At 39.2% G+C, this 18,863-nt stretch overlaps 1 protein-coding gene across 1 annotated transcript; it reads right to left on the bottom strand.

The window, feature by feature from the left end:
* Positions 1-3,051: 3,051 nt before the first annotated feature.
* On the bottom strand, positions 3,052-17,573 carry TDRP (testis development related protein). Its single transcript, XM_010295738.1, is given in 4 exon segments — positions 3,052-3,496; positions 5,703-5,806; positions 17,416-17,507; positions 17,510-17,573. Coding segments are annotated over 4 exon segments (606 nt in total). The 3' UTR covers positions 3,052-3,150.
* Between the last annotated feature and the right edge of the window lie 1,290 nt (positions 17,574-18,863).

Below are 18,863 nucleotides of genomic sequence, written 5' to 3' on the forward strand. Positions count from 1 at the left end.
AAAAAATAAATAAATGCTTAAATCAATAAATACCAGTAAAACAAAACACTTGCACTTTGTCAAATCCAATGAATTCTTCCCACTGTGAAAGCAATGGGTGATGCTTTAAATCTCAGACGCTGCAGCTTCTGAGTTTGGACAAACACAGCTATTGCTTCCTTGGCCATATACTACAAAGATGCAAGTAATGTCCACACAGATGTAAACAAACTCATATGACAAATAAAAATGGGACAAAAAAAATATTCAAAGAATAAGGCATTTCAGTTCAAACTAAATCTTTATTCATATGGAAAATACTATTTTTCTTTCTGCAAATGATGCTAATAAATAAAAATACTCAGAAAGAACTTTGCTTAGAGTTAAGTGACTAGTTACAGCCACATGAAGCTTTTAATTCCCGTTAAAACCACGCCAACAATCATGCAGATTGGCTACGAGAAAGCAATATAAACTATATTTTATTTTGTGCAATCTTATCATACAATCTTAATGCTACCTTCTTCTAAACCGTTTTACATAGATTGAAATGCAATTTCAAAACAAATATTAAGGGACATATTCTACACTTATTCCACATATGGAGCTGTGTATAGCTTAAGCCCATAAATGTATAATGTAGTTAAGCATCTAAAGAAGGTAAAAGAAAAGAGGACCCCGTTCTGAAAATTCAGACAAGTTTATAAACGTAAGAGAAGAAAAGCTCACATCAGTGAGTTCTCAAAAGACAAATACATTATTAAAGCATAATAATAAATTATATTAAATTGAACAATGTTCATCCTTAGGGTGTTTATTTTTGAGGAAATACCACTTGAAAAGCACACCAGAACTTTCATCACCAGGAGTTAAAGCTTGAGTTTACATATCTCAGTTTCCCACATGGATGCAATTTTGTTTTATAAGAGGCTTCAGCTTTGTAAGCATATTCTTTCTCATACATTTAAAAACAAATTGAAAAACGTTGCAGTTAAGCTGTGCATCAAACACATCATCAAGGTGAGAAACAGGCACTTGACAGTATAATGTGCAAGGCAAAACCTTTACTGGTCACAGTATAAATAGTTTCTTCAGGAGGGAAATTAAAAGTTCTCAGCCCATCTTTGAGAGCAAAATATTGAGGGCTGCTAGGAGATCTTTTTCGGTTCTTTTAGGTCAGCACCAGCAACCAACCTAAATACTAGCTCATGCCTTAGAGGGTATTCCATAAACTATAAAATGCAGCATACTTTACCCAAGAATACTCATTCTTTCCTATCGTTAACCTCAGCATACGTACTTGCCAAAGGCAAATACAGAGTTTACTCACAGACTAAATGATGCGATATAAATGCTAACCCTTTCTCCTCTATTAGTATTTTTTTAATATATAATGCCATTTTACAAATATATTTGCCAGTTACAAGATCCTGTTTTGTAGCATAAAACACTGATGTTCTTTTATATAAACCTAAGAACGTTGTCTTTTAACATCCCATTATAACACGGAAAAAAACAAAACCATTTTTCTACAGTTTCCCTCTGGGGACATCTCAACAGGAATCTCCAAAAAATAGCTATGCAGGAACTGTAAGCCAGAAAACTATACATGAGTTGGAAGAGAGAGGAGAAAGAGAGAGCTGAGAAAGGAGTAATGTGGCAATAACAGAAGGTACAAGCTTAGAAGAAAATTGCATGCATCCTTTTTTGTCAGCGTAAGCTTTTTGCAAAAACATGTTTACAAGACATCCATTATATAAAAGGCATATGCTTTCTTAAAAATGCTGATTTTCTCCCAAATGCTAACTTGATCTTCCAACTGTACTGGCCTTATTGAGAGGCAGTCAACAAGTTTTCTGTTCTGTTTTACCAGTTTAACACTCAGGAGAGAAGAGGCCTACTGTTCATTTTTTTATGAAACTTTTGGTTTGATTTTTTTTTCCATGAATGTTAAAGTAGTATTTATATAGGTCATATAAACAAAACGGAAACCAGCTTTGGATCTGACATTGGCCACACTACTACTGAGAGACAATACGCTAGAAAGAGGCACTTTTAGTATTCCTAGATACATTTCAAATCTCAAATTTAACACTTCACCTTCTTTTATGAAAAATTAAAATATCAGTAGCTAATAAGACAGAGCTTTATAACAAAAATGCTTCAGAAATTGTGTGCATGCACATACTTGTAATGGCTCAGTTACTCAGTTACCCTGAAAATGCCAGAGTAGAATTCAGTCACTGCTTATGGGGCAGGGGGGAAGGAACTACACAGTACAAAACAAAAAAGTTGTTTGTAGAACAAGGAATGGAAACATTTGCCCTTCCACAAGCAGCAATTTATCCCTAGATTCAGGACTATGGATACTGAATATTGAGATCTCCTTAAACTCTACTCACTGCTGCTTTCCAAATTTTCAATCATTTTTATTTTTGGCATAACATGCATCTTAAAAAACTGAGAAGCTTAGCTTTGCCAAACAAGGTTCAATAAAAAAATAAAAAAAGCAAACAACAAAAAAACAACATCTGGAAGACCCATTTGACCCAACTACTGGTGAAGTTCCTGTGATGGAAGGAATTACATTAGAATAGTATTTTCCCATTTCATACACAGTATAGCACATTGTAACAGTTGAGCATCTTGTGTGCACAAGCTGAAGCATATGCTGAGGCTGAAGATTTGGACAACAGTCTACTAAGTATAAGCATTCTCCCTGCAAGCGACAGATCAGTATTCTTAGTTAAAAAGGGACAGCATCAAAACTAAAATTTTGAGTGGCCCTCAGATACCAGAAAAAAACCAGGACCTCAAGCTAGTGGAAGTTCCTACATAAGGCAGTCAAATTTACAACCAGTGTATACATTCACTAAGGAATTACATTTTTTTTTTTTGGTAAAACCAACAATCCAACATACTGCAGAGTCTGAATGTGAAATATAGGCACAAAATAGATTCTCTACTTTTTTTTTCAGTGTGGAAAACATAGCTATTTAACAATGTAATAAGAAAATTTACTATCAGGTGAGCAAAAATTTGTAACAATCTGAATAAAACAAAGTACTGTATAAAGGTGCAATATTGAGCAGGTTTGATTTTGGTTTGAACATACGAGTAAATCATGGAACCTTTCTCTTCTTATCTATAAAGTATTTCACATTACCAGTATCATTCTAGTTCCTCCCAGTTGTCAGTAAGGTTACCTTTGCTTTGACGTCTAATACTAACCAGCTTTCCAGCCGATTTGATACTCCACCTGGAACTGTTTCCTGAGCTGGCCAGGTTTGTGTATTTTGTCGAGCCTTTGGTTTCATCCTCCCAGCCTGACCAGGCTGTATAGTCACTTAAAGTAGTTGCTGCATCACTGGTAGAGTCAGCAGCGGTAATCTGTGGTGGTTCCCATCCCTCAATCTCATCTGGTTTCCTCGATTGGACATTCTGCTTTATCACCAAACTGTCCCAAAAACCTGGCTTCTTTTCAGACTTCATCTCTTCCTTTAACTTTAGGTTTGTTCTAGAAAATAACAATGATGAGGTGATTAATTTCTCCATTTAACAATGCATGTAATAGTCATTCTATTTTAGTCTAGTCTAGCCTATTCTGTCAACTTCAGGAAAAACAGCCTCGTATACATGTAAGCCTAAACACAGTAGAATCTTACAGTGATAAATCAGAAGTGGACTGAGTATGGCCATTTCCTATTATAAAAGAACTTACACCCCCCCACCCACCCCCTGGTGAATTACACAGAACTGCCTCTGGAAATGTATGAAGTGTTTTAGTATGCATTAGAACAATTTAGGACTTTAACAAAAAAAAAACCCTGAAAGGAAACCCCAGAGCTAGTAGAGTAGAAGGAATATGAAAAAGTTTTGTCTACCACCAGCTTTTAACACTCACTCACTGTGTTCCTCAGTTTCATAAACCTGTTATCACCTTGCCAGTTAAACCTTATAACCTAAAATATCTGATGTGCACCGTATTAGGACTTTAAAGATACCAGCATTTTTTTCCATAAAGATCTGCACAATATTTTTAAAACAGCTGTTTCATATTTCTGGCAAGAACTCCCAAAATTCCTCTCCCAAAACCAAGAAAAAACAATCTTTGTTCCTCTCTCAAATAGACATTTGAAAGGCTACTCATATTATTATATTTCTTATCTCATTAAGAACTCTCAATCTGAATTGTTTCATATTCATAATGTAGAGTATTTAAAATACAGAATGTCAAATATACAGCATTATGTATGTAATCAAATAACGGACCACAAGGAAAGGCTCAATAGCAGTGGTGAAACGCACAACCTTCAGGGTTCAATGAGCTAAGTAGCTACTTGAAAACATTATCTCCTAGTAGCATACAAATTCCTTAGCCACAGATAAAACCACCATTGAATTTTTTTTACTATTTGTATTAAAAGAGCTTTTTTCCATTAATGAAAGCTTGACACTATCATATTTAAATAGAAGCAACTGAACTAATACCTTTAAAAGGACTTTTCCTTTACTGAATTTTGAATTTATGATTATTCAGAATTTTCATCTTGCTAAAGCCAGTCACAGACTCCGAACACTTTTCTCATATTTCATGAGTGGCGCACTTGAGAAGTTGTGTGTTTCTTAAAAGTAAAGTAAAAATTGTGGCTTACAGTCATAGGAGAATACCCCCAAACTTAAATTACAGGCAGTTTTCATAGTAATGCTAAAATAGCTTTCATACTATGAAAGAAAAAGCAAAACTCTGTTTTTGTACTTCCTCTCTCTTCACTGGGCTACTTGATTCTTTCATTCAGCATCAATTGCAGAGGATCATTAAAGCAACCTAGCATCTTAGTAACACCCATAAAATTGTACGGGGACAGTAGCTAGGAACTTCTGGAAAGTTTTACTGAACAGGTTCAAACGGAAATGAAAATGTATGTATTTATATTCTAATTTGTTTATATATATAAACACACACCCCCCCACATGCCTTATATACACTTGCATACTAAAATACATATTTTCCAAAGTACACTGGAAACAAAACATACTACAGCAAGTCTTATCAAAGCTAATATTTGGCTGGAACAGCTATACTGATAGGTGGCACATTTCTTCCTGTTCGTAACCAAGGTAATTAGGTAGCAGATGTAGGTGAAGCCTACACTTGTAACAGCAAAATAGTCTGTCCTGGGAAGAGGTCTGCTCTGTTCAGAGAACATCTCTAACCCTACCAGCAACAGAACTGTTCCGATTAAACACCTCAGCTCCGACAGCGACGACTTGCAGATACCTGTATAGCTACTCCACTTAACCTTTTTAGGTGTTGAAAAGGTTTCAAAAGAGAAAGTAAAGCATGTAAAAAAAGGAATTTGTAAACTTAACCATAATTAATCCTTAAGAGGAAAGGGGGAGAGGGGGAATGACCCTTTTGCTCAGAAATCTTTACTCCTTTTCTACAGTAAAAAATTATTATCCAGCTAAATTCCCTTTTCTTCCCAACAGACCTAAAAAGGTTGTCGACAATATCCGTCCTTTCCCAACACAGCATGCCTTATTCATTGTAAGATAAGCATACACGTAATTTTGAAACGCACATAAACCTTTCTCTGTGATTTAACGTCCAGGAGTTGAACACTGCTGCTTCTCAGCGTCTACCTTCACTACTTTGCACAGCTATTTTCTGTTACAGTTTGTGTGTTTTAATAGCAGATAGACCAATTGGTTTTACTCACCCTTTGGATTTTGGAGACTTGCACCCTGCTAGCAATTGCTGTTCATCATCTTTATTGAACATAGATGTCACTTCCTTCCAACCCCGGAAACTTGCACCTTGAACCTACAGAGAGAAGCAAACATCCTCAGAAATGTGAATTACAGACTTAAAAGCAGGCAGTATGGCTGCCAGTGCTGACTCTGGGTGGCTGATAGGCAGCAACAGTCCTACCTCCCGCACGCTGTGCGGCCGGGAGCGCAGCGGCTCTATACAGCCCGCAGAGGATGGCTGCGTTTTGAAAAAGAGCAGGTTGGGCTACTGCAGCAAGAGCTCTTTCCTGCACTTGTCGGTTTGCAGAGGCTGGCAAGTGATGCCAGTGAAGATAGCTGCACTCCTGGATGCTCTTCTGCAGGCAGGAGCTGCTGGCTTCTTTTTGGTGCATCACAGTAAGAAGAGTTAGGAAACAGTCTAAGGGGCTTCAGCAGACAGAAATGAAACGACACAGTCATTGCTAGAAGGGGCCACAAGAGACAGGACAAGCAGCTGAATTACAAAACACTTAACATTTAACCTGCTTTGTACTCATTGTTCCTATTTTTAGCTCACCAAAACTATTTCTTGTGGCCCTGAGAGCAAAAAGGGTGAAAGCATTGGCTCACCAGTGAAATGCAACACGTGGCACTGGTGCATTACAGTGTGCCATCTAAATTTACTGTCACCATTAAACATGTAGCATAATTTATTTTTTCAACATTATTAAAAGTTTTATTCCCCCTTGCCTGAAGCAAAAAAAAAAAAAAAAAGTAAGTATTGGTTATTTTTATTTTGACAGCAGTTATTTTGATGTTTAGATGGGGACTCTAACAGAAATGCACACATGCGTGCTGAGCACAGAATATGAAAGTTGCTGTTCTTTCTCGCAGGTTCTAGAAAGAATGGCAGAGTGACAGTCTATCAGTGTTATTTGATTACATTAAAAAATACAACAATACATTATGAAGTATAATAAACAATCAAAACAGAAGTGTAGTCATCAACATGAGTGAAGGCTAATTCATCACCTGTTATTATGCTTCATCCTTTTTGCAGAACTCATCGGTGCAAATTAGTATCAATTTGATGTTCATGTTTGAATTGATTACAGTTTATAACTGGTACGTCCACATAGACCTTAAAACATATATGTGAAACAATCACCTACGTGCCCTTGTTATCGCACATTAGTCATGGAATATTTCCATCTCTTGTTCTCCTACTCCACCATCTCCTACACCTTCACTTCCCACCTACCTTCCCTACTCACATCTGAACCGCCTCAGCTACTCCAACTAAGGAGACATAGCAAGTCCATTTTAGGAACAGGAGGAAGGTCTAACCTAGACTTTCCTACCACTCCTTTCCACTTTGGTTAGGTACATAGATCCAGCTTAGGGCAAAGCTCTGGAGAACTCTGAAGAGGGAAGGCTGAGCAAGCCCAGAGCAATTTTCACCAATCGTTCATGGGATATGGACAGACCAGGTACAGGAGAGACAGGTTCACCACAACCCAGGCTTTATCACCACAACTGCTCTGCTCTCCTCTTCCTAAACCCACGCCTAATCTTACCATAAACCACAGCATTCCTCATGGCTTCACAAGAAAAGCAACAGCTTCTATATATATTTTTTCCCACTATGAGAATAAAGTGAGTACAGATTATAATAAGCAAACTCTCATGTTTAATTTAAACATACACCTTCTATTTTTAAGTGTGTTAAAAATATGCAGACAGCTAACTTCAAGCTTGCATCCCTGTGGCAGACTCACCATACCCATCTCATAGAAGACTGGTGATAGTATAAAGCAAAACCAGACAAGCTGCAGAAGATACCTTGCTATACATAATCCCTGTAAAGAAATGGCTTGAAGAGCCACTGAAGTGGATTAGCCTTGAAATGGCTGGAGTGTGAAGAGCTGTCTCTGAGGAACAGCCATAAGCAGGTCGAAAGCTTATGAGTAAGAATCAGGGACCGAGGCAACAAAGGGAGCCTTGTGGTTGATGTCCACTACAGGCCATGCGATCAAGGGAAGTCTATTGACAAAGTCTTCTCAGTCGAGCTACAGGTAGCATTGTGCTCACAGGCTCTTGTCCTGCTGGGGGACTTCAACCACCCCAACATCTGCTGGAAAAGTAGCACGGTGAGCTCTAGGCAATCCAGGAGACTCCTGGAGTGCATGGAGGACAACTTCCTGTGCCAGGAAATATACAGTCCTACCAGAGGGGATGCCATACTGGACCTGTTGGTCACCAACGCATGTGAGCTAATTGGTGACATCAAGATTGGAGGTAGCCTGGGCTGTAGTGATCATGCACTGGTGGATTTCGCAGTTCTGAGGGACATGGGGCAGGTGAAGAGTAAAGTCAGGACCCTGGATTTTAGGAAAGCAAACTTCCAGCTCTTCAGGGAGTTAGTTAGTCAAGAGGACCCCCTGGGAAACTGTGCTTAAGAGACAAGGGAGCAGAACAGAGCTGGCAGATCTTTAAGGATGCTTCCCAGAGAGTGTGAGAGCTCTCGATCCCCAGGTGTAAGAAATTGGGAAAGGAAGGCAAGAGGCCGGCATGGCTGAGTGGAGACCTGATGATAAACTAAAGGGCAAGAAGGAAATGCACAGGCAGTGGAAGTGGGGACAGATATCCTGGGATGAGTACAGGGACATTGCCCAGTTGTGTAGGGATGGGGTCAGGAAGGCCAAGGTGTGGCTGGAGCTGAACTTGGCAAGGGCTGCAAAGAATAATAGGAAGGGCTTCTATTGGTATGTCAGCCAGAAAAGGAAGGTCAAAGAAAGCGTACCCCACCTGATGAGCAAGACTGGCAGACTGGTAACAACGGACGAGGAGAAGGCTGAGGTACTCGACGACTTCTTTGCCTCAGTCTTCACTATCAGTCTCTCTTCCCACACCTCTCAAGGGGTTGCCCTGCAAGACAGGGACTGGAGGAGCAAAGTCCCTCCCACTGTAAGAGAAGATCAGGTTTGAGACCGCCTGAGAAACCTGAACATGCACAAGTCTATGGGACCTGACGAGATGCATCCCAGAGCACTGAGGGAATTGGCTGATGTTGTTGCCAGGCCACTCTCCATGGTATCTGAAAAGTCCTGGCAGTCAGGTGAAGTCCCTGGAGACTGGAAAAAGGGAAACATTGCACCCATCTTTAAAAAGGGTAGCAAGGAGGACCAAAGAAAGCATACCCCCCTTGATGAAAAAGACAGGCAGACTGGTAACAACAGATGAGAAGATTGAGGTAGTGAATGACTTCTTTGCCTCAGTCTTCACTGGCAGTCTCTCTTCCCACACCTCTCGAGTGGATGGACTGCAAGACGGGGACTGGAGGAGCAAAGTGCCTCCCACTGTAAGAGAAGATCAGGTTCGAGACCACCTGAGGAACCGGAACATACACAAGTTGATGGGACCTGACGAGATGCATCCCAGAGTCCTGGGGGAATTGGCTGATCTAGTTGCCAAGCCACTCTCCATGATATTTAAAAAGTCCTGGCAGTCAGGTGAAGTCCCCACTGACTGGAAAAAGGGAAACTTTGCACGCATTTTAAAGAAAGGTGGCAAGGAGGACCCTGGGAACTACCAACCTGTCAGCTTCATCTCTGTGCCTGGGAAGACCATGAAACAGATCCTCCTAGAAGCTGTGCTAAAGGCACATGGAGGACAGGCAAGTGATTCGAGACAGCCAGCACAGCTTCACCAAGGGCAAGTCCTGCCTGACCAACTTAGTAGCCTTCTACAATGGAGTAACCAAATCAACCACATCAGTGGAGAAGGGAAGAGCTATGGATGTCATCTATCTGGACTTCTGTAAGGCCTTTGACATGGTCCCCCACAACATCCTTCTCTCTAAATTAGAGAGACATGGATTTGATGGGTGGACTGTTGGGCGGATGAGGAATTGGTTGGATGGTTGTATCCAGAGGGTAGGGATCAACGGCTCAACATCCAGACTGAAATTGGTGACAACTGGTGTCCCTCAGGGGTCCATGTTGGGACCAGTACTGTTTAATAACTTCATCAATGCCATAGACAGTGGGATCAAGTGCATCCTCAGCCAGTTTACAGATGACACCGAGCTGAGTGGTACAGTTTACACACCTGAGGGACAGGATGCCATCCAGAGGGACGTGGGCAAGCTTGAGGAATGGGCCTGTGTGAACACCATGAGGTTCAACAAGGCCAAGTGCAGGGTCCTGCTCCTGGGTCGGGGCAACCCCTGGGACCAACACAGGCTGAGGGATGAAAGGATTGAGAGCAGCCCTACAGAGAAGGACTTGAGGGTACTGGTAGATGAAAAGCTGGACATCAGATGGCAGTGTGTGCTCATAGCCCAGAAAGCCAACCATCTCCTGGGCTGCATCCAAAGAAGCATGACCAGCAGGTTGAGGGAGGTGATTCTACCCTTCTTCTCTGCTCTGGTGAGACCCCACCTGCAGTCCTGCATCCAGCTCTGGAACCCTCAGCACAGGAAAAGACATGGAACTGTTGGAACGGGTCCAGAGGAGGGCCACAGAAATGGTCGGAGGGATGGAACACCTCTCCTGTGAGGACAGGCTAAGAGAGTTGGGTTGTTCAGCCTGGAGAAGATAAGACCTTATTTCAGCCTTCCAGTGCTTCAGAGGGCCTATAAGAAAGATGGGGATGGACTTTTTACCAGGTCGTGTTGTGATAGGACAAAGGGTAACGGCTTTAAACTAAAACAGGGTACATTTATACTAGATAGAAGGAAGAAATTCTTTACCGTGAGGGTGGTGAAACACTGGCCCAGGTTGACCAGAGAGGTGGTAGATGCCCCATCCCTGGAAACATTCCAGGTCAGGTTGGACGGGGCTCTGAGCAACCTGATCTAGTTGAAGATGTCCCTGCTCATTGCAGGGGGGTTGGACTAGATGACCTTAAAGGTCCCTTCCAACCCTAACCATTCTATGATTCTATAATTGGGGAAGGAACCTTTCTTTGCTACCATAGGCAAACCCATAACTAAAAGTAGCACTTAATAACTCTTACTGCCTTAATCCTTTAGGCCTTTAAACCGAAAAAAGACCCTGATATACCTCAGTGATCCCATTTATATATAAGTTTGTCTTTCTTCACTAACAGTGTTTCATTAAGCCAATGCCACATAACAAATCTGCAGATTAAAAAAAAACCACCACAAATCCACCTTGTTACCCATTTTCACATAGCAATTTAATACAGAGACAGAGAACTAGCTTAACTTAAATTATATGTGCCTTTAAAAAATGGCATTGATGAAAGACTAATTCAAGATAAGCATTTATACACACACATTCAATGTAAAAAAAAAAATGTACCTACACATATACCTTCTTTTAATCTAGAACATCATACATACTTCACTGACAGAACTCCAACTTTTGCTGCATTGTTTTGGAGATCCAAGCAATCCTCAAGACAAACAAACAAACCAACCCAACAAACAAACCAAAAAAAAACACCAACCCAAAAAACCCTCACGAAAACCATTTAATGACAAAATCCTGTTAGTATCTAGCCACAAGTTTTCCATATCTTTAACTTTGTATATTTTAAAATTTCATTTTACTAGGCCCAATTCTGATTTACATATATCTTTAAGAACAATTGTTAGAAAAGTTCTATGCAATGTCAAGCAGATAGAGTGTGCAAGTCTCCAGATAAAAATTTACAAACTCCACATTCTTTCTACCTGTTTGTGAATCGGCACCTATGTACACGTTCTACCATTCCTTCAGTGTTTTCATAAACACGTACTCCCACAATGGATCCATGGCATTTGGTAGGTACATACAAGGGTAATAACCGTGTGGCATATTCTAACTGATTTATTCTTCTCTCAACTAGTCCTCAGGGGAAACGTACACTAAACCTTTAAGACATATTTTCACCTCTTCCTTATTTGGGGTTTCCAAAGGAAACATCTACATAAGAGCGTCAATGTCCAAGTAGACCATATTTTGCTAACATGTAATAAAACTCATTGCACAAAGCCTACAGCATATTAAATGAACAGCATGTCCCACTGCCACAAAGACAGACTGCCAGACTAGATGGATCAGCCTCTGAACTAGCTGGGAATTTCTCACAGAGCACGGGGAGAAAGACCCAGGTCCCAGAACAACTAGTTTCCTTGCCATGGATGTCAAAGGAAAGTCAGTAAGTAAAGACGAGATGACACTTTGGTAAGCTGGCTCCTCACCACACCGGAGACTTATTTTATGTAAAAAGATTGAAGTTATGCCAAGTACGAAAATACAGTACTAATATGGTCTTAAAGCACCAAGGCACTTGCAGAAGGTCTGTATTTCATTTTTATGATGTAACTGTCTATAGAAAACTCAAAAGTACTACTCCTAAAAGTTTAAAAAAAAGTTTATATACATAACTGACTAGATTGTATTCTCAAACCTTTAAAGTATTTTTTCATGTGTCAGTGGAAAAAGAAGTAATTCAGCATCCAAAGTGCACAGAATCACACAGCCTTTACAGCTGGAAGGGACCTCTGGAGACCATCTAGTCCAACCACACTGCTCAAAGCTGGGTCAGCTTGAGCAAATTGCCAAGGATCATGTACAGCTGGGTTTTGAGTATCTCCACAACTGGAGAATCCACAACCTCTCTGGGCAATCTGTTCCAGGGCTTGACCACCCTCATGGTGCAAATGTTTACTCTTATGTTTAAATGGTATTTCTTCTGTTTCAATTTGTGCCCATTGCCTCTTGCTTATTCACCAAGAAGAGTCAGACTCCATCTTATTCACACCCTCCCTGCTGCTGGTGTACATGCAGAAACTTTTCTTGTTGCTCTAAATTTTCCTCACCAGATTTAACTCTAGGTGGGCTTCATCTTTCCTAACCCTATCCCTTCATGCTCAAAGAGTGTGTCTGTATTCCCCCCAGGTCATTCGACCCTGGTTTTCACCTCCTGTATGCTTCCTTTTTGTGTTAGAGTTTTTTCAGGAACATCTTGTTCTTGTAGATAGGCCTCCTGCCACCTTTGGTTCTTTTTCTGCTTGATGGGCTGGGCTATTCTTGAGCTTGGAGGAGGTGATCTTTGAAAATCAAAGCTGATTGATACCGCTAGAATAGAACCAGGTATATAGTTAAAACTCCTGGTTGAAAAAAAAAAAAAAAATCAAGTGAAATGCCCATAAGAGGCTGCTAAGAAAAGGACTAGAATTGTAACATCAGATGTTAGAAAGTCAAAACCTTTAGAGGACCAGGTTGGATGCTGCAGTCTACTATTTTTCAAAAAGTGACAATGAGAAACAAAGCAGAAACTTCTCAAGATGCCATTTCAGTATTGTGTGAAGGAGGATTATAGACTGGTCTCATACCAGTTTGACTATCAGAGCATAGAGGATGCCTATCAATCAGAACCGCCATTAATAAAGTTTCTCCCATATCTTCCATTTTCCATTGTGAAAATCTGTGCAGCACAACGCCCTAGAAGGATCAGTAGAGTGAAATTACATATAGATATTAATTATAGATATTAATCCATCAACTGTCAGACTACTGAAAAACCATCACCGTTGTCTGTCCCAACAGGTTTCTAAAGAATTCAAGCCCAGCACACAGATTCTTCCCCTTCAGTAGAGGAAATTTCATCTTATGAAGTACTCTTTCTCCACCATGAAAAAGGTACCATTTAATTAGCGTATCTTCTGAAATTGGGAGTACAAGTAGTTGCTTCTAGAACAGCATGTAAAGAATGCAGTCTGTATCCCTAGTTAAGCTGCCCGCTCTTTCTCCCCCTTGCTGCCCTCCCCTCTGCTTTGTCGATGCTTCAGTAGCAGTGCCCATCTGTCAGACAGACGCCCAGAGAGAAGTCTCACAAGGTGGCAGATCTGGTTTATCAGACACTGCTGCTGAAAAGGGTCAACCCAGTCCTCTGCCTGCTCACATTTATACTGCCTTCCTTACACTACGGTTTTGTACCTGAACGATGCTGTGGAAAATCAGTTCAATTTACTAAGCTAGCAGAAATGTAACTCATTCCATTTTTGTGTTCTTTTGGGTTAGTGATAAGAATCAGCGCACTAAAAGATGTCAGTCAGTGACCAAAGAATGCGGAAGTTAGGGGCAACAGAACCTTTGTTGTAGCAACAAACTACTACATCAGTTCAATCACCCTCTGAAAGCTGCAGTCACATATTCACTTTCTTCCATACATACAGCTTTGTACATACATTATGGCTTCCCCAAACTCAGCCCCTAAGCTTCACTCTGTAAACTCAACACTTACAGTATAGGCTTACTGCTTTGTTACCTATATTGACCAAAGTGAATCACCTGTATATAAATTGCATATGGGACTACATTTTTTCTTTCTTTAGATAAAACAGGGAACAAATATCTACTGACAGTTAACTTTATAAAGTGTCCCAGAAAGGGGCAGCACCTCTTAAACTGGAAGTCTCCTACAAAATCGCGAAGTATTATTACAGAAAAATGACTTTAGGAATATTATTTTTCACCACACCAACAAATTCAGATGATTTACATGACTCAGCTTCCCATAGTAGCTAATCGGGCAATGAGTATAAATGAAGAATCAAAGAGTCTACTAGCATTACTAAGAAGAATTTTCAGTTAATTTTACTGCCAAAGGTACATAGTTCACCATTAGAGCTCTACTAGGGGGCAAGAAGCTTCACGAAAAAGGAGGCTAAAAGGTAGCAAACCAGGAATACTAAGAGTTGAAAAAAGTAGATCAGTCCTAAAAGCAAATTTAAAAAGTACCTTGCAAAAAGGAAGTATGTAGACACAGATGAACGTATACTAAAGAGGAAGACTATGTATAAATTTAACTGAAAACAGTTAAAATCAGCCATCAGATGGATGTGTTTAATGTATATCAACACCTTATTATGGGAGCAAAAAAGGCACAAAATTCAATCAAGTCAAAGAATAATAGCCAGGATTTGGGACATTATGTTAGAGGTACATGACAAACAGTTTAGATTACAAAAAAAGAGATTTAAGTATGTTCAAATATTACTCTTACTCTAAAATGGTACTGCTTTATGGGTGGGTACCAGTACTTTCAATATATTCTGGCTAGACTTCTCTACTTCCCGACTGCCTGGCCAGCAGGGCTCTGGAGTGTATCAGTCACTCTCTGCAGGCTACAAGAAGCCACATAACAAGAGTCTTAGCAACCAAAAAGAGCAATTACAGGGGATTCTTGCTGTATACCTGCAGTAAGAATCAGCATGTTCAATGGCATTGTGTAGTTAAGCAGCTAATCCCTAAAAAGTCGCTGCTCAGCATGTATTAAATGAGATTTCCAGAAATTTTTATTTTGACCAAGTTTTAGCAGACCTTCATAAGTATTTTCACAGAGGATTGACAACTGGTGAATCAAACCCTCCAGTGAAGTAGGGGCACTCCACAAAACAATTGCAGAAATTTCTTATGAACGTAAACAAAAAGAATGGATTTTCCTCTCAACCTTGACTAAGAAGAAATTGTTTGTTTTACAGCTTCCCTCCCTCCTCCCTCTGAAAAAAATGAGCCTAAAATAAAAAGATAGAGATGGAATTTTCCATATAAGTACTTTACAGTTCAATAAATTTACAACTAAGTGTTTTATAATAAAAAATGCCAATCAGCTTTAAGTAAAGAAGCATTGTTCCCACATTATAGGAAACCTATTCATAACATGCAAGAACTCAAATAATAGAAAGTGAACACCTCCTCCCCCCAAATTTGTCTTCCAGATAGCAAAGCTTTTAGGGGCTGAATTTCTCAGCTTAACCAACTGCTAATGTGCAGACCAACAGTTACTCTATTCTGTGGCATGTGTGAACTGAAACTCCAGGATTTGGCCCTACCAGAATGTCCCAACATCTCCAACTTCATTATTAAAATGATTTGTTCTCAAAATACTTTGTCTCTTTTTGAAAGGTGGCCTAATAACAACTGTAGATGACGTTTCCACTGTACTTTTAACTCAGAACCTCAGCACACAGGTGAGACCCTCCAACATTAGCTTTGCAGAGGCTGAAGGGCCAGGCACGGCATGAACATGTGTTCCAGATTTCTGCATTTTGCAGAGCACCACTAGAGGGTTCACAGTTCCTCACTTTGAGATGTCATGAGGCTTTTTAACCAGCTACACCTGCCTTGCAGGAGAGCTGTGAAGAAGGAACTAGAAAAATTCAGCATTGCAGTTAGCCTGTCCTCACTGCTAAGTGGGCAGCTTCCTGCACGAGGAGAAACGTAGGCCATTTTCCAACCTACATCTCCAGCCATTAGGACTAGTTCCCACTTTTGCATCTCCAAACCTAGGTCAAAGGCTTTCCTCTGCAACTGGGCATTAGGACTGTCTTAAAACTCAGGCTTTAAGAGACCATGAAGGCTATCTCCCTAAGGGCAGACATACCCTTCATCCACTGCCTTTTGCTTCAAGGACTTTGTTGTTCTTCATACTGCTTCAACATGGAGACTGTTTTATTCATGACGTGCATACTGAAAAGGCCATACATACAATTCACCAGACTTTTATTAACATATTAAAGATTTTGGAGCTTCTGGAATATCTCTGTACTGACAGCTTCTAACATGACAGAAAAACCAAATAAAATACAGAGGCACTTTCAGAAACAACAATAAAGAAAGGGAAGATGAGAAGGATAAGGTGATTTTTTTGTGAATACATTTTTAAGACAAGAAGGTTTTACTTTAAAACATGAAAATACTGCACTTCAGTGTTTTGCCTGGTGACTTTTTTTTTTTAAGTCAAAACACACATTTAGAAAGCCTCCCTGAATGACTAAATAAGGGGCAAAAAAGCTAAAATATAAAACAAATTAATTTTAAGATTCTTTTCTTAAACCTTCATCATCTGGCATAAAATAAACAGTAGCTTATATTTTCGTAAAAAGGAATAAATTTCTTCTAAAAAGTAGAAAATGGTCTAGTACAATCTGACTTCTATTTTCAGTGAAAATCATGCTGCATCTGAAGTAGAACAAAAAGAAGTAAGAGGCAGATGTTCACTTTATATATACATATTAATGTAAAGTATTCTATTACACTAATGAAACTATTTTTAAATGTTTTTCTCTATACCTATGGAATTTCAAAACAAGCTCTAGCATATCATAGCAACTTCCAGTTCTTTCATCTTTTACTAATGTATTTTAAGAACATTAAAAAAAATTCTTGGACACGTATCAAGGTAAAAAAAAATTAACTTGTCTGCCTACTTTTCTTTTCTGAAAGAGACATGAGATAAAATCCTTAACCTCTTGTGGTCAGAGAGACAGATAAGCTACCTATAATGGAATAAAAACCCCCAAACCCTTCTACTTCTCATGCTTTCATTGCCTGTTACAGCTAATAATTAGTGCTTCCTTAGACTTCAGTTCAGTTATTCCTGTGGCTGTTTCTTTTCATTTTGTGTTTTAATATCTATCACGTGGAAGAAAAAAAATTAAGATACCTTTTTCCCCCAATAATGAAAGGAAAGAAGGCAGCTTTCTAACTAATACTGCACTGCTAATATTACTTCAATGAGAACCCCATGACCAAGGATTGTAAGTAATTAGAAAAATAATCAATGAAGTACATAATTATCCTCTTTCATTAGGCTGTACATGAAAAACAGGTAACATCCTAACATACATTGACTGAAATATATATGATATAAAAAATGATACACTTCCAAAGAACGAGTATTTACCTTTGTTGCAAGTTGTGACACTGAAGATGAAACTTCATCGTGAAGAAACTGGTCTTTATTCTCAAAAAAAAAAAAAAAAAAAAAGGATAAAGATAAAAAAAAGGCCCACAGTCAGTTTTGGTTTGACAATTAGCATTGACACTTTTTAGAGTATTCATAAATCCTTTTATTCTATTCAGCCCATCATAGAAGAAAATTGACAAAATACGATCACAATGCAAAAATAAGCAAACAGCACTACTGAAGTAAGAAATGTGAACAAGACTGCATTTAGAATGATGAAAAATGCTGCACCAGAAGCAAAAAACAAAATCAATCTCCTACAAAACCAAAAACCCCACAGCCCAAGGAGAGAGCAAAAAGCACTTGCATCATAACAATTTTAGTACAATTAAAATTAAAAATTTAATTTGAATCTTAATACTTGTGTCTGTATTTTTTCAATCTACATTGATTTCCTGAATACCATACTAGATGATGGCCTATGCAGTGTCTACAGGCTGAGAGGAGAGGAATTCCCAAGATTATTTCCACCTTCACATTAAAAATCATTAAATTTCCTTAACTCAGGGACAGACTTTTGAGTACATTCCTTTCCCCTCCATTTATAAGTGTAGATTTCTGAAGAAAACCAGAGTGCTTAAGATGTTTAGTGAAGGTAATTCATTAGGGTAGCATTTCTGTCCATCTCTATTAAGCTGGTGTCTTAGTACGCTCAGGCCATCCTGTTACTATCAAAGTTCCCTTCAAGACAGGACAAGTAAGATCAGTGTCGGAAGTACTTTTGAATCCAAAGAAAGATATAGAAAATGGGTCATAGTGAACAGGAATTATGTAATTATAACTTTCTTCAATCTGTGTTTAATGAGAACAGTCTCTGCTTATAACTCCAAATACAAACAGTCCCCAAGTACAAAACAAGAACAGCTATCTATACCTATAACTGAATTTATTTATTTAACTCCAATTCCAGTAAAAAAAAAAAATTACAACAGAATGGTTTATGGAAAGCATCTTTGAAGTGGCAGTTTCACAGAAACCCTTGTATTCAAGGTCCAGTTTTTGCTTCTGTCAATCACTTACTGTTTCAAAAGCAAATTTATCACCACCTCCTTTTCAGCTAAAGTAAATGCTGATATGCTCTTTGCTCTATAAGCTTAATTATTGTTTTAGGGGAACTCCACACACACATACCCCAAGACACACAAAATACACAGTATCCCAGGTCCTATGCATTACCAAAGACCTCCTTCACTTCGCTAACAGCATCAGAAAGAGATGAGAAATGTGGCATGAGAAGCGTTGGGTATTTCTAGTCATGTGGGGGCCCAGATGTACCACCTTCATTTTGAGAGACTAGTTTCAAATCCCATGCATCTTTGTTATATCTATTTTTTATATAAATACTTATTTTTATATTTATTTGCTTAATAGTGACTCCATTTACT

This window comes from Phaethon lepturus, unplaced genomic scaffold (genome assembly GCF_000687285.1).
Source record: "Phaethon lepturus isolate BGI_N335 unplaced genomic scaffold, ASM68728v1 scaffold2851, whole genome shotgun sequence".
In the NCBI taxonomy this organism is placed as follows: domain Eukaryota; kingdom Metazoa; phylum Chordata; class Aves; order Phaethontiformes; family Phaethontidae; genus Phaethon; species Phaethon lepturus.